The following is a 12,972-nucleotide window of genomic DNA, read 5'->3' as shown; positions in this document are numbered from 1 at the left end:
CATAAGAGTGGGGGGATGGGGAACTCCCAAACCATCACATCCATCACACATTTGAACAGAGAAGAATATCAGGAACTCCATCCCTGAGGAGGAAGGTGCAGCAGACAGGACACGAGATGAACTGACCATCCCTCTGTGCTGCTGCAAGGGAGAATGTAGAGAAAATAGGGAGTGACGTAGGGCATGAGAAGAAGGGAGGGGTGAGGAGCAGGTGTTTTAGGACTTGGGTTTTTAATTTCTCATTATCTTGCTCTGATTTGAGTAGCAATAAATTAAATAATTTCCTCAAGGCGAGTCTGTTTTCTCCATGATGGTAATTACTGAGTGATCTCTCCCTGTCCTTATCTCAACCCATGAGCCTTTCATTATATTTTCTCTTCGCTGTCCACATGAGGATGGGACTAACGGAATGGCTTTGGTGGCTGTGTGACATCCAGCAAAGGGCAACTCACCACATTGTACAGCTTATTTTCTTCCTTAGAACCCTGTCTGTGCAACAAGCACCAGAAATACACACCAATGATGATCTATCTCCACCAATGAAACAGGCCATTTCATTAGCAGCAGAGCCCTGCAAGGTAGCCGTTCTCACTGCAAGCTGGCTGGATGCCTGCTCTCAATTTAATCTCTTCGAATTTGAAGCATCATCAGCAGATGAAAGAGGAAAACAAGCAGGTGCACTGTGTTCATTCTGTCACTGATTTTACTGCAAAAGAAGGACAACTTCTTAACTGCCTCAATTTATCCTTTTAATATCACAGAATCAAGCAGGTTGGAAGAGACCTCTAAGATCATCCAGTCCAATCTAGCACCTAGCCTATCATCTAGACCATGGCACTAAGTGCCTCACCCAGGCTTTTTTGAACACCTCCAGGGATGGTGACTCAACCACCTCCCTGGGCAGCCCATTCCAATGCCAGTCACTCTCTCTGCCAACAACTTCCTCCTAACATCCAGCCTAGACCTCCCCTGGAACTACTTGAGACTGTGTCCCCTTCTGTTGCTGGGTGCCTGGGAGAAGAGACCAACCCCACCTGGCTACAGCCTCCCTTCAGGTAATTGTACACAGCAATGTGGTCACCCCTGAGCCTCCTCTTCTGCAGGTTGATTCTATGATTCTGTGATCCCTCTAGAGTCTTCTCTTCTCCAGGCTGAATAACTCCAGCTCACTCAGCTTGGTGAGCACCCTGACCATCTTCATGGCCCTCCTCTGAACTCGCTCAAACAGGTCCATGTCCCCCTTCTGTTTGGGACCTTCCAGTGTATCGACTGTGCCACTCAGCTTGGTGTCAGTGGCAAACTTGCTGAGGGTGCACTCAATCCCACTGTCCATGTCATAGACGTTAAACAAAAACATTAAACTGTCCCAGTACTGATCTGATCCCTGAGGAACACAACAGAGCACCTTGCTGCATGCCAAAGACATGCTCAGCAAAATTCAGCAAGGCAAACACTGCAGGTAAGCCCCTACTTCAATGACCACTCAGTCCTCGCAGACCTGCAGTTATGTGCTTGTTATTTTAGTACTAACCTGGGGTCTGGAGTGCAGCGATTACTGCTGGCAAAGAGATATTTCAGTGGATTGCTGGGGTCTTCACTTTTCTGCAGATGCAAAATCCCACACTTCCGTGCTTAAAATGGACTAAGGAAGAGAATACTCAATTGTACAGCAATAATTAAGAGTAGAAATTAAATCAGGCCAGTGCATGGCTAATGCTGAGGATGGTTAAAGAAATGGCAGAGACTATATCAGGATAAAGGCAATGAAAATATAATAAATAACATAAAGGAAGAAAGAACTGCAGAATGAGCAGATAAGGATATAGCAAGCTACAGATTCTGGGGGGCAGAGGGTAACAAAATTGTACATGCAAAGAAAAAGGGGAAATGAGAATGGAAATAGAAAAGGAGAAAAAGAAAATCTAGAGAGTAGAAATTTGGGGTAGAATAAAGAGGAACACTGATCTGTGTGTCATCATCCTTACAGTGCACTCATCTTTGAGGTACCTCAAATTGTAAGAGTTTCAGCCTGGATGCCTCTGCATCTCATTTGCATTTTTTTCTGTTGAGACAAAGCAAATCCTCTCTGTATTGTTCCTGTTTGAAACCAGGAGCAACTTCTGAAAATGCTAAACAATACAGCAGAAGAGAAGATTGAATGTTTTATCTACCACAATCAGCTGCAAGCCTCACCAAAGAGAACAACTACATTTCACTGTTAAAACAGGTCAAGTCTATCTAAAAGCTAATCTGAAATCTCAGAACTAGTACTGGACACTGTGAAAATCTACAGGTATAAGAAGCAGGTTGGAACTTTTCCCACCTGCTGCAGGCTGCTCACTCTTCCAGGCTGCTACACAGAGTGGCTTTGCCACAAGAGTTTTTCACGTGTGATTCATTTCAAGCAATGGAAGTATTACTGAGCTATTTTGTGCTTGACGTTCCTGCCACAGTGCATTAGGGAGAGTTTACTAAAAAATAAACAACAACATAATAATAATTTGAAAATCACCTCAGAAAAAAGCAAAGATGCACTTCAGAAGAGAATCTTCTGACTGTTTCTGATTACAGCACTTTGATTTGGATCAGAGTGACATGAGCTGCCTGAATTGGATTCCTCTCTGCTAAAATTAAAACCTCTAAATGCTACCCGACAAGCCATCGTTATGTGTGGGTATCTGGGTGCAGGCTATACACTAGCTTAGGTCAGAAGGGACCTCTAGAGGTCAACTGCTCAGATAAGTTGCTCAGGTCTTGGTTTGGTTGCACGACCTCTCTGGTCAGTCTGTTCCAGTGCTTGAATATCATAAATCTAAACTCTTTTCCCATAGTACTTCTCTGAATAGTCCTTTCTTGCGATTTAAGACTGCTGCTTTTTGTCCTGTTGCAAAGCAACTCTAAAATGACTCTGTTCAGTCTTCCACACCCTCCTCTTAGACAGCTGAAGACAGCAGGAAAATCCCCTTCAGCCTCCCCTACTTAAGCCTGAAATCTAAACTGTGCAGCTAAGTTGCAGTATCCACTCTGAGACTGTTAGACCACGTTAGCATTTTCATTTTTCTAGTCAAAAGCATTTTGTAATCATCACTGAGTGCTGCACAAAGCTACTTGCTGGTGCACACAGCCATACCCTGCCTGTTTGTGTACAGCCAGTGCAAGGACAGTGTGCCCAGGAGCACTGCAGTGTGCTTAAACAGGTATTTTGGGGGGAGGGGGAGGGGGGGCTTGGCTCTAAGGCTTAAGAAGCTTAATTACATTAGCCCAAATAAGTCATTCTGCAAAACCTTTCCAGCAGACAGCCAACAAACATATCCTTGAATAGAAACTCATCCCTTCAGTACTGGTTCTGGATAGGTATTAAAGGAAAATAGAAATACTTCAGCTTTTACAAGTATCAGTCTGAAACAGCAGTTGTGTAGATGCCACCACCACCATTTCATTAATACAAAGCTAATATAATGCAGTTCTGAGCCACCACTACTTTTAAAACGTTTAAAATCTCAGCTGCTTCCAGCAGCAACAAATGTTTATTGAGCTCACCACAGCAGAAGCTTTAATTAATAGAAACTCCTCTGCTTTCTACCCTGTTACTCCTGCACAAGAACAAACAAAGCAGTGACTGATCCCCAAGCTCCAGAGGTGCAAGTTCAGTTCTGTGCTATGTTTTCCTTGGTACTAGGGAAAGGCACCAGCTTTGTGCAAGACAGTAATATGAAATTATTCTTTCTCTTTTTCAAAAGCATCTGAAAAGACAATTGCATCCATCAAAGCCTGCATGAGGCACTTAGTGCCAAGGTCTAGTTGATTGGATAGGGCTGAGTGATAGGTTGGACTGGACAATCTTGGAAGTCTCTTCCAACCTGGCTGATTCTATGACTCTGACTCTATGATCAGCTCTCCATCCATTACCTTCCTGTCATCTTTACACATCTTTCAGGTGTGTAAAATAGCTAATCCTTTACAATGCCTGTTCTGGATTTATTTACCTTTGCAATAAAGCCAAGAGATTCTCAGAACTGCCAGCATTTCAGGGCATTCTCTGCTTTGTACTAATAAATATCATGAGCAGAGAGATATACGGGGAAAAAAAACTGAAAATAAGGCAGTCTGAAAAATCAGCTCAGCTTTATGTTTTAGGTATGCAGATGACATACCTCCCACCCTTCATCGGGTACTGCATTACTTAGATGAATCATAGAATCAATCAGGTTGGAAGAGACCTCCAAGCTCATCCAGTCCAACCTAGCACCCAGCCCTAGCCAATCAACCAGACCATGACATTAAGTGCCCCAGCCAGACTTTGCTTGAACATCCCCAGGGGCAGATACTCCATCACCTCCCTGGGCAGCCCATTCCAATGCCAATCACTCTCTCTGCCAACAACTTCCTCCTAAGATCCAGCCTAGACCTCCCCCAGCACAGCTTGAGACTGTGTCCCCTTGTTCTGCTGCTGGTTGCCTGGGAGAAGAGACTGACCCCCACCAGGCTACAACCTCCACACTGCTTGAGCCACCCATATGTGCTCATTCTTGCTAACATCCTCATGCTTCTCCATCGACATCAATCTGGACTTTCCAAAATGTGGGCTTCTTAGACTGCTTTCTTCCTAGAGTGCCAAAGGAGTCAATCCCCCTTTCCAATCACAAACCCATTTTTCTTACATGATGGAAAGGTGGCTGCAGAGCAGTTAGGTTCATTTTAAGGAAGAGCAGCTGTAAGAACACCACAAGTATTTAGCTAACAAAACCTACAACAAGTCTCCACGATGACAAAGGTAAGACTGATAACTGGCCATGATTTAAAGCAAACTAATCACATCAAATAAATCTATTCTCTTTCTGGATAAAGAACATAGGAAATTTACTAACTCTGGTGGTGAGCAAAACATAGTGGGATGGAGTGCAGCTGCAGAAATGTCAAACTATCCTCACAAGGTCACACCTGACATTCTGGGAGAAATGCAAACAACAGAAACTTGGAAGAAGAATTCCTAAGTGTCCTCAAAGAACTATAATTAGCTATTGCAGGTCAAAGCTATATCAAATAGCAGGATGGCAGAGCAAAAGGAAAGTAGATTTTCTCCTCTTAAATTTTGTCATTAAGTAAAATAAATAAATGAGAGACACCACAAAATTCAGATGCTAACTGCAGTATTTCAGAGCAATCCCAACATGGTACTGATAATACTGATATGCATAGCTGTAGAACTGATTCTGTTGCTTCTTCTTTTAAGTTATGGAAGGAAATATTCTTCTTTAATGCTAATTCTACTTCAGCTTCAATTCAATCGATGCATTTTAGTCTTAATCCCCAGCGAAAAATTGCAGATTCTTCACCCTGCATTTTTTTAGTGGTCTGACACTAACTGTTGCTCACTTTAAAACAAACAAAAAAGAATAAGAAGAAAGAGAAACAGCCAAAACAACAAGAGCCAAACAAAAACAACAACACAACAACAGAATAATGTTTTGCAACAAGGTTCCTGCCCTTCTTTTGCAGCAAACTGTATTTCAAAGACGAAGACACAGGGAAAAGTATGGCCTTGTGAAAGACTTCTGCATACACACTGCTGTTTGCTTAAAATGCATTTAACATAATGGCAAACATCTATTTGTACAGCCCACAGAATCACAGGAACATCCAAGCTGGAAAAGACCCTCAGGATCACCAAGTCAAACCTAGAATCCTACTCTACAAGATCTACCTTAAACCATATCCCTAAGCACCGCATGCAGACGACCCTTAAACACATCCAAGGTTGGTGACTCCACCACCTCCCTGGGCAGCTCATTCCAGTGCCTGACCACTCTCTCCATGAAAATATGTCCAATCTAAACTTCCCCAGTCTCAGCTTGAGGTCATTCCCCTTTGTTCTGTCTCCAATTACCTGTGAGAAGAGACCAGCAGCAGCCTCTCCACAATATCCCTTCAGGTAGTTGTGGACAGCAATGAGGGAAGTTTTTCTTTTTGCACTACAAGGAAAGAGAGTACCTTAAATTCAAACCAAAACTAGCCCAACCATTATCTAACTCTACCAAGGCTGGTGCTAAACCACATCCCCTAGCAGCACATCAGTTGCATCTCATGCAACTTGTAACACACCATTCTAGCATTCCTTTTCCCCTGTTTGAAAATTTGAACATCAAGAATTTTGTCAGACAAAATTCAAGGCAAACTTCTCCCTGACTTGAGCACACAGGTAATATTAGATACTTGATCAAACCCTGTTATGTGTAAGTCAGTGTGTGACAGTTCCCTCATGAGTTTTCATAGAATCATAGAAGCAACCAGGTTGGAAGAGACCTCCAAGCTCATCCAGCCCAACCTAGCACCCAGCCTACCCAATCAACCAGACCATGGCACTAAGTGCCCCAGCCAGGCTTTGCTTGAACATCTCCAGGCACGGTGACTCCACCACCTCCCTGGGCAGCCCATTCCAATGCCAGTCACTCTCTCTGACAACAACTTCCTCCTAACATCCAGCCTAGACCTCCCCTGGCACAACTTGAGACTCTGTCCCCTTGTTCTGTTGCTGGTTGCCTGGCAGAAGAGCCCAACCCCACCTGGCTACAGCCTCCCTTCAGGTAGTTGTAGACAGCAATGAGCTCTGCCCTGAGCCTCCTCTTCTCCAGGCTGCACACCCCTAGGTGTGCAGGTGTCCAGACTGCACACCCTCAGCCTCTCCTCACAGGGCTGTGCTCCAGGCCCCTCAGCAGCCTTGGTGCCCTTCTCTGGACACATTTCCCACAGTTCATGGTAAGTAAAAAGAAAATCAGCAGCAGTAGTTTAGTTTAAGGTTTTGTGCATTTAAACACACAAATCTATTCAGATCATAGTTGTATCAGTGTTAATTTTCAATGCCTATTTAATGTTCTGCTTTTACCCAAACAAAGCTGCAGCTTGCTATCAGCCTAATGAAAAGGTATGTGTTGCAGATAATTTCAATTAAGCAAATGCAGTAATGACCATATAAGCACTCTGACTCTAGCTCAGTAAAACTGGTGCCAGTAATGGCACAAGCAAACCCATTTCTAATCTGTTCATGCTAAACTGCTGCTAAACTCAGCCTCTCTTTACAACAGCTTTGGGGCTGTAATTAAAGCTTCTTCAAAACCAAGCACCTGATTACACTCATAAAATAAACTCAGTTTGTCTTCATTACCTGGAATTAGCCCATGGTAAAACGATGCCAGGCAAGCATTTTACCCATCTCTTTTAGCCAAGAGGGAGATAATTGAATTCAAACCAATTACACACAGGTAGATATTTTGATGAATTTGAAATGGAAACTTTGAAGTTGAAATTACCCCACTGTAACTGGAGACAGACTGAGATTTTATTGAAATACAAATACCTTCTTTCTGCAGCATCAGTAGGTTACCTAACCTGAGCATGTGAGCATACTGGCAAACATCCAGTAAGATAGATGAAAGACAGACTGGTGGGAAGGTACATGGGAAAAATAATGGAGAGGTGCAGTCCAATCTGTGAAAGGCCACTTAAAACCAGAAGCCAACAGTCTGTCCTATCAGCTTGCAGTGACCATGGAAGAAGATTTTCTTGCGTTATCAAAGCCTGGGCTACCTGACAGGGATGCTAGGAAGAACAGATACTGGTAACATGAAGAGTGGTCTGTAAGCCCAGTGCTAGAGGGCTGCAGGAGGACATTGTGCAACTACCTATCCCAGGTTACGCAGTTTACATACTCGTGACAGCAGGTCACAAGAATCTCTGCTTGAAGGCTCTGACAAGGCCTGCTTAGCCAACTGCCCCTCTGACAAAGAGAGAGCACACACAGTTACAACAATCCACCCAATGCGTGTCCTAGCGCACGCTGCAGTCGTCTACATTCAGTTCAGGTCTCCCTCTCCTCACATATAACTAGAATTAAAATAACAAGTGCTCAATCTGTGGAGTCACAGATGGGTGAATCCCATACATGCACAAAACCATCCCACTGCCTCACTGGATTTCAGATATTCCCAATGGGAAGCGCAGCATAGCTCCACGTAAGACAAGGATGCTGCATTTATTGCAAGACCAGGACAAGCAATGAAGGAAACTCAATTACCATGCTTCACATACACAGGCTCCCAGGAGTCTATCAATAAGGTGATTCACAAGAAGGTACCAAGAACACCACAAGGTTCCCATAGAAAAACAAAATCTTTTGGAAACAGAAGTGTCCAAAGAAAGAATGTGAAGAGGTGAGAAGATTTTGGATATACCTGCTTGCCCCACACAATGAATTCGCCCACACTAGACTCAGCCAGCTGGGAGTTAAGGACTGAAGCTTTATCTTCACAGCTTAGCACAATACACAAGCAGATATTTACAGTATTTACAGCTAGAGACAGAAATAGACAAGTTAAAGGTAATACAGAAACACAGCAGCCCTCTCAGAAACCAGAGTCCCCAGGAGGGGCTCCCAACCACCCTTCCACCTTCTTTCCACCCCTCTACCTAACCCCAGGGTTTGCCTTACATGCAAGGGGAGTTGGAATGATTGGCAAGGGGGCCTAGAAGCAGAATGATTAGTTGAGTTACACATATCCAAGCTAGAAGCAGTTAGCACAGCAGAAGCAAGGGAGAAACATAGATGCAGACTGCCTTATCTATGTCTCTGTCCCTGGTTTTATACAACTCAATAACCTATAAGTGAAGTACACATCACCATTGTATTCTTTTCACAGGCTGTAGTATATTTTTTCTCATTAAAATATTCCAATTAGCCTCAAACTAGCATGAGAGGGAAGACTGATTCCTTACTGTGAAAACTAGAAAGTTGAGGGGCTTCAAGTTCTTATACTTCCATACAGTCTCTTCTGCCAGGCAACCACCAACAGAAGAAGGGGACACAGTTCTGCCAGGGGAGGTCTAGGCTGGATGTTAGGAGGAAGTTGTTGGCATAGAGAGTGATTGGCATTGGAATGAGCTGCCCAGGGAGGTGGTGGAGTCACCTTCAACAGACATCCCACCTGGCTACAGCCTCCCTTCAGGTAGCTGTGGACAGCAATGAGCTCTGCCCTGAGCCTCCTCTTCTGCAGGCTGCACACCCCCAGCTCCCTCAGCCTCTCCTCACAGGGCTGTGTTCCAGGCCCCTCAACAGCTTTGGCGCCCTCCTGTGGACACCTTCCAGTACCTCAACATCTCTCTTGAATTGAGGAGCCCAGAACTGGACACAGCACTCAAGGTGTGGCCTGACCAGTGCTGAGTCCAGGCGTAGAATAACCTCCCTTGTCCTGCTGGCCACACTGTTCCTGATCCAGGCCAGGATGCCATTGGCTCTCCTGACCACCTGGGCACACTGCTGCCTCAGCACATTATCTACCAGTACCCTCAGGCTCCTCTCTGCCTCTCCAGCCACTCTGTCCCCAGCCTGTAGTGCTGCTTGGGGTTGTTTTGGCCAAAGTGTAGAACCCTGCACTTGGCCTCGCTGAATCTCATCCCACTGGCTTCTGCCCACCCATGCAGCCTGTCAAGGTCCCTCTGCAGGGCTCTCCTACCCTCCAACAGATCCACACTTGCTCCTGGCTTGTCCAGATTGTTCTGTAGAGCCCCCTTGCCTTCAAGTAGGTTGACACAGCCACTGAACTTGATGTCATCTGCAAACTTGCTGAGCACACATCTGATGCCCTTGTCCAGATCACTGAAAATGATACTGCAGAAAACATGACCCAATACTGAACATTGGGAAACACCACCTGTGACAGGCCTCCAGCTGATCTTCACTCCACCCTTTGGACCCAGGCAAAAGATAAAGCAAAAAGGAAGAAAAAAAACCCCAAACAACCACATTCTAAAAATTGGAGGACAAGGAATGAGCAACAATTCAGAACAGCACTTCCTTGGAGAGATTAGTACCTCAGAGGGCAGATGCCAATGGTTTCACAGGTACCTAAGCCTTTACACAGCATTTAAAAACAAAACCATTTATAATGTCTCTAACTCCACAGTTCATACTTTCTGCATTACAGTGCCAAGGTCACTTACTGCTCATGTTGCTCTTGCCAAGTTTTGTCAGTGCCACCCATGAGAAGCTAAAGCAGTCACCTGCCAGACATGAATCTGCACTCTGCTTTCATAGATTGAAAGTGTTGGTTCATATTACATTTTAAAGTAAGCACAATTCATTCAACAGAATGTGCTCTTGCAGGAAGTTGTTGATCCTACTGGTATGTTGCACTGCACTATGCACCATCCACGTTATCTGTGCTGCTTTGCAATGGGACTGACTGCTCCACAAACCAGTCCTGTAAAAGGCACTGGACAAGGGCTTTCTCCAAACAAAGTGAGATCCTATGTCAAAATCATGCAGGAGATCTGCAAAGACAGTGCAGGTGTCAATGCAGGTCTTTCTTCAAGGTTTATTTTGAATGAATTTGCAGTGTCAATAAATGCTAAGGCCAGATATTTTTGTTAGATGGGTCTGTCTCATTTCCATTTCATTTTTTCTGTCCTCCCTCACAGTCATTGTCTCCTTTTAATCTCTTCTGAGGAGGAGTTGAGAATATAGCTCCTTTCCTTCAGAGCAGCAGTCAAAAGAATACTAATTAGCTTCTGTCTTTTGTTGTTCTCATGCTTCAGTTGTAGTTAAGCCAAAATATCTGACTCCTCTGTCTCAACAATGCAGAGACCAAACACATATTTGGAAGATAAAGAAATAATGACTGCTTTTCTCAGTTAGATAAGAGAAATTAACTGTTGTTTTTTTCTGAGGGGTGTAGTATTGTGTCTGCCCTAGGGAATTATGTAGTAGTGTCCAGCAATTAAGTTCTGACCTATTGTACCAGTCAGTTCTTTGGGGCCAGGGAAGGTTCTCACACATGGGTACCCTACTCTGGGTACAGTTTCAATACATTATTATCGCTTAAACACTAAAACCATAACAAGAAAGGTATACTGGAAACCACAATACCTATGGCTCAAATACTCAAATCATAGAGAGAAAGGTGTACAACAAGGAATGCTGAGTAACTCTACTGATCAAAGAGCAGCTTATACTCACCCTATCCAACTGACCAGCAACACTCCTGAGATGCACGAATGGCAGGGCTGGCAGGCACTTATCTTCTTAAGCTAGGCATTCCCACCAGGAACCACACCATCATGGTGGTCAGACTGGTGCCACTCCAACCCAGCTCCCTAGGCTCTTGGTATAGATGGGTTCAGACTTCTGTGATGCATGGCCAGGACATTCCCAAAGACTCCTTTATTTTGGAATCTCTTACATCCCATCTTTCCCTACTGCTCATGTGCATACTTGCAAGCCCCAAATCTTATCTCCAGTAACCTAGTGATTATCGACCTGTTGTAACTTCTGATCAAACACATACCAACTCTGCCCTCTTACACCTATTCATGAGGGTATTCACTGCAGTCCAAGTCAGCAACACATTCAACAACCAGATCTTCAATGAGGCCCAAGTAGCCTCCATTCCTGCCTAGAGCTTCCCCAGTCCTACTAAAAGAGAAGCAAAAGGACCATGTTTGCACAGCCTTGCCCCTCCTAGCTTGCAGTGCTCAGGCTGAAGTGTGTACTGGCTCCCACTGTAACAAAAGCTTTTGCTGTCCATCACTCTCCAAACCTGGCCTGCTCCTTAGGCACTTTTCCTTTAAGCATCTGGTGCTGCATGACATGATACCACATGATACATGTTCCCCACAGAAGACAGACCTCTGAGTGCATTGGGCAATATACTAACACTTGTCACAGTTCAGTCCACCACCATACTCTAAGAATATTTCATTTTTTTAGTAGAGTTTTGAAGATCTTTAGCCACAGCTTGCTTCCAATACCCAAACTGCTCCCATCTAACTAATGAATACTAATTAACCTGTAAGTGGCACAGAGCCACAATAATGATTAAGGAAGTTGAACATCTTCCTCATGAGGAGAGCCTGAGGGAGCTGGGGCTTGTTAGTTTGGAGAGGAGGAGACTAAGGGGTGACCTCATTGGTGTTTATAAATATGTGCAGGGTGAGTGCCAGGAGGCTGGAGCCAGGCTCTGCTGGGTGATGCCCAGTGACAGGACAAGGGCCAATGGGTGGAAGTTGAGGCAGAGGAGGTTCCATATGAACCTAAGGAAGAATTTTTTCCCTGTGAGAGTGACAGAGAACTGGAACAGGCTGCCCAGGGTGGAGTCTCCCTCTCTGCATCCCAGTGTGATCTGCTTTGAATGATCTTGCTGTGGCAGGGGGGCTGGACCAGATAAGCTTTTGAGGTCCCTTCCAGCCCCTGATATTATATGATTCTATGAAGTCACTCTTAGGACTGCTTCAAAGCCTAAGTTAGAATTTACAGAAGGATTACTGTATTTGATAGAACCATAGAATCACAGAAAGTTAGGGGCTGGAAGGGATCTCAAAAGCTCATCCAGCCCAACCTTCCTGCCAGAGCAGGATCTCCTATACCAGATCACTCAGGAACGCATTCAGACAGGTTTTGAACATCTCCAAATCTTGGAATGGGCTGCCCAGGGAGGTGGAGTCACCATCCCTGGGGGTGTTCAAGCTAAACCTGGATGAGGCACTTAGTGCCATGGTCTGGTTGATTGGCTAGGGCTGGGTGCTAGGTTGGACTGGATGAGCTTGGAGGTCTCTTCCAACCTGGATGATTCTATGATTCTGTGATTCTATGACTCTAAAAGTGAGAAATATTATTGTCTCTGCTATGAGGACAGGCTAAAGCATGAGGGCACTTAAGAGTGCTGTATCTCAGGGGAGCAGCCTCTGCAGCAGACAGAACTTAGTTAGGAGTTAGAGTTCCATTTTCTCAGGGGAAGGCAGTATGCAAAGAGATAAAAAGTGCAGTAGAGCCACCTGCTTCCCTGCTCATCTATCCTTTATAAGTGCCACATTAAACAGCAAGACGATCAATGGAGTGTAATAAAACAGAGTAAAAAATCTCAGCTGTTTAGGAAGGAGATGCACTCTGGCCCTCACAGTGCTTCCTTAGGGACATCAGAGCTC

At 44.6% G+C, this 12,972-nt stretch overlaps 1 protein-coding gene across 10 annotated transcripts in view; it reads right to left on the bottom strand.

The window, feature by feature from the left end:
* The window catches only part of HHAT (hedgehog acyltransferase), a 215,459-nt gene that overhangs the window by 83,889 nt on the left and 118,598 nt on the right, over positions 1-12,972 (bottom strand). Inside the window, exon 16 of one of the 10 annotated variants that reach the window (XM_064164440.1) lies at positions 605-706. The exons of 7 other annotated variants lie outside the window; for them this stretch is intronic. In XM_064164440.1, the coding sequence (XP_064020510.1) occupies positions 687-706 (20 nt within the window). In that variant the 3' untranslated portion in view covers positions 605-686. Of the gene's footprint in view, positions 1-604; positions 707-1,538; positions 1,643-11,139; positions 11,208-12,972 lie in introns of those variants that run through there. 2 more of the 10 variants (XM_064164434.1, XM_064164435.1) reach the window with 2 other exon arrangements.

This window comes from Pogoniulus pusillus, chromosome 25 (genome assembly GCF_015220805.1).
Source record: "Pogoniulus pusillus isolate bPogPus1 chromosome 25, bPogPus1.pri, whole genome shotgun sequence".
Taxonomy (NCBI): domain Eukaryota; kingdom Metazoa; phylum Chordata; class Aves; order Piciformes; family Lybiidae; genus Pogoniulus; species Pogoniulus pusillus.
The sequence above is the reverse complement of the archived record's forward strand: the minus strand, read 5'-3'. Positions and strand labels throughout refer to the sequence as shown.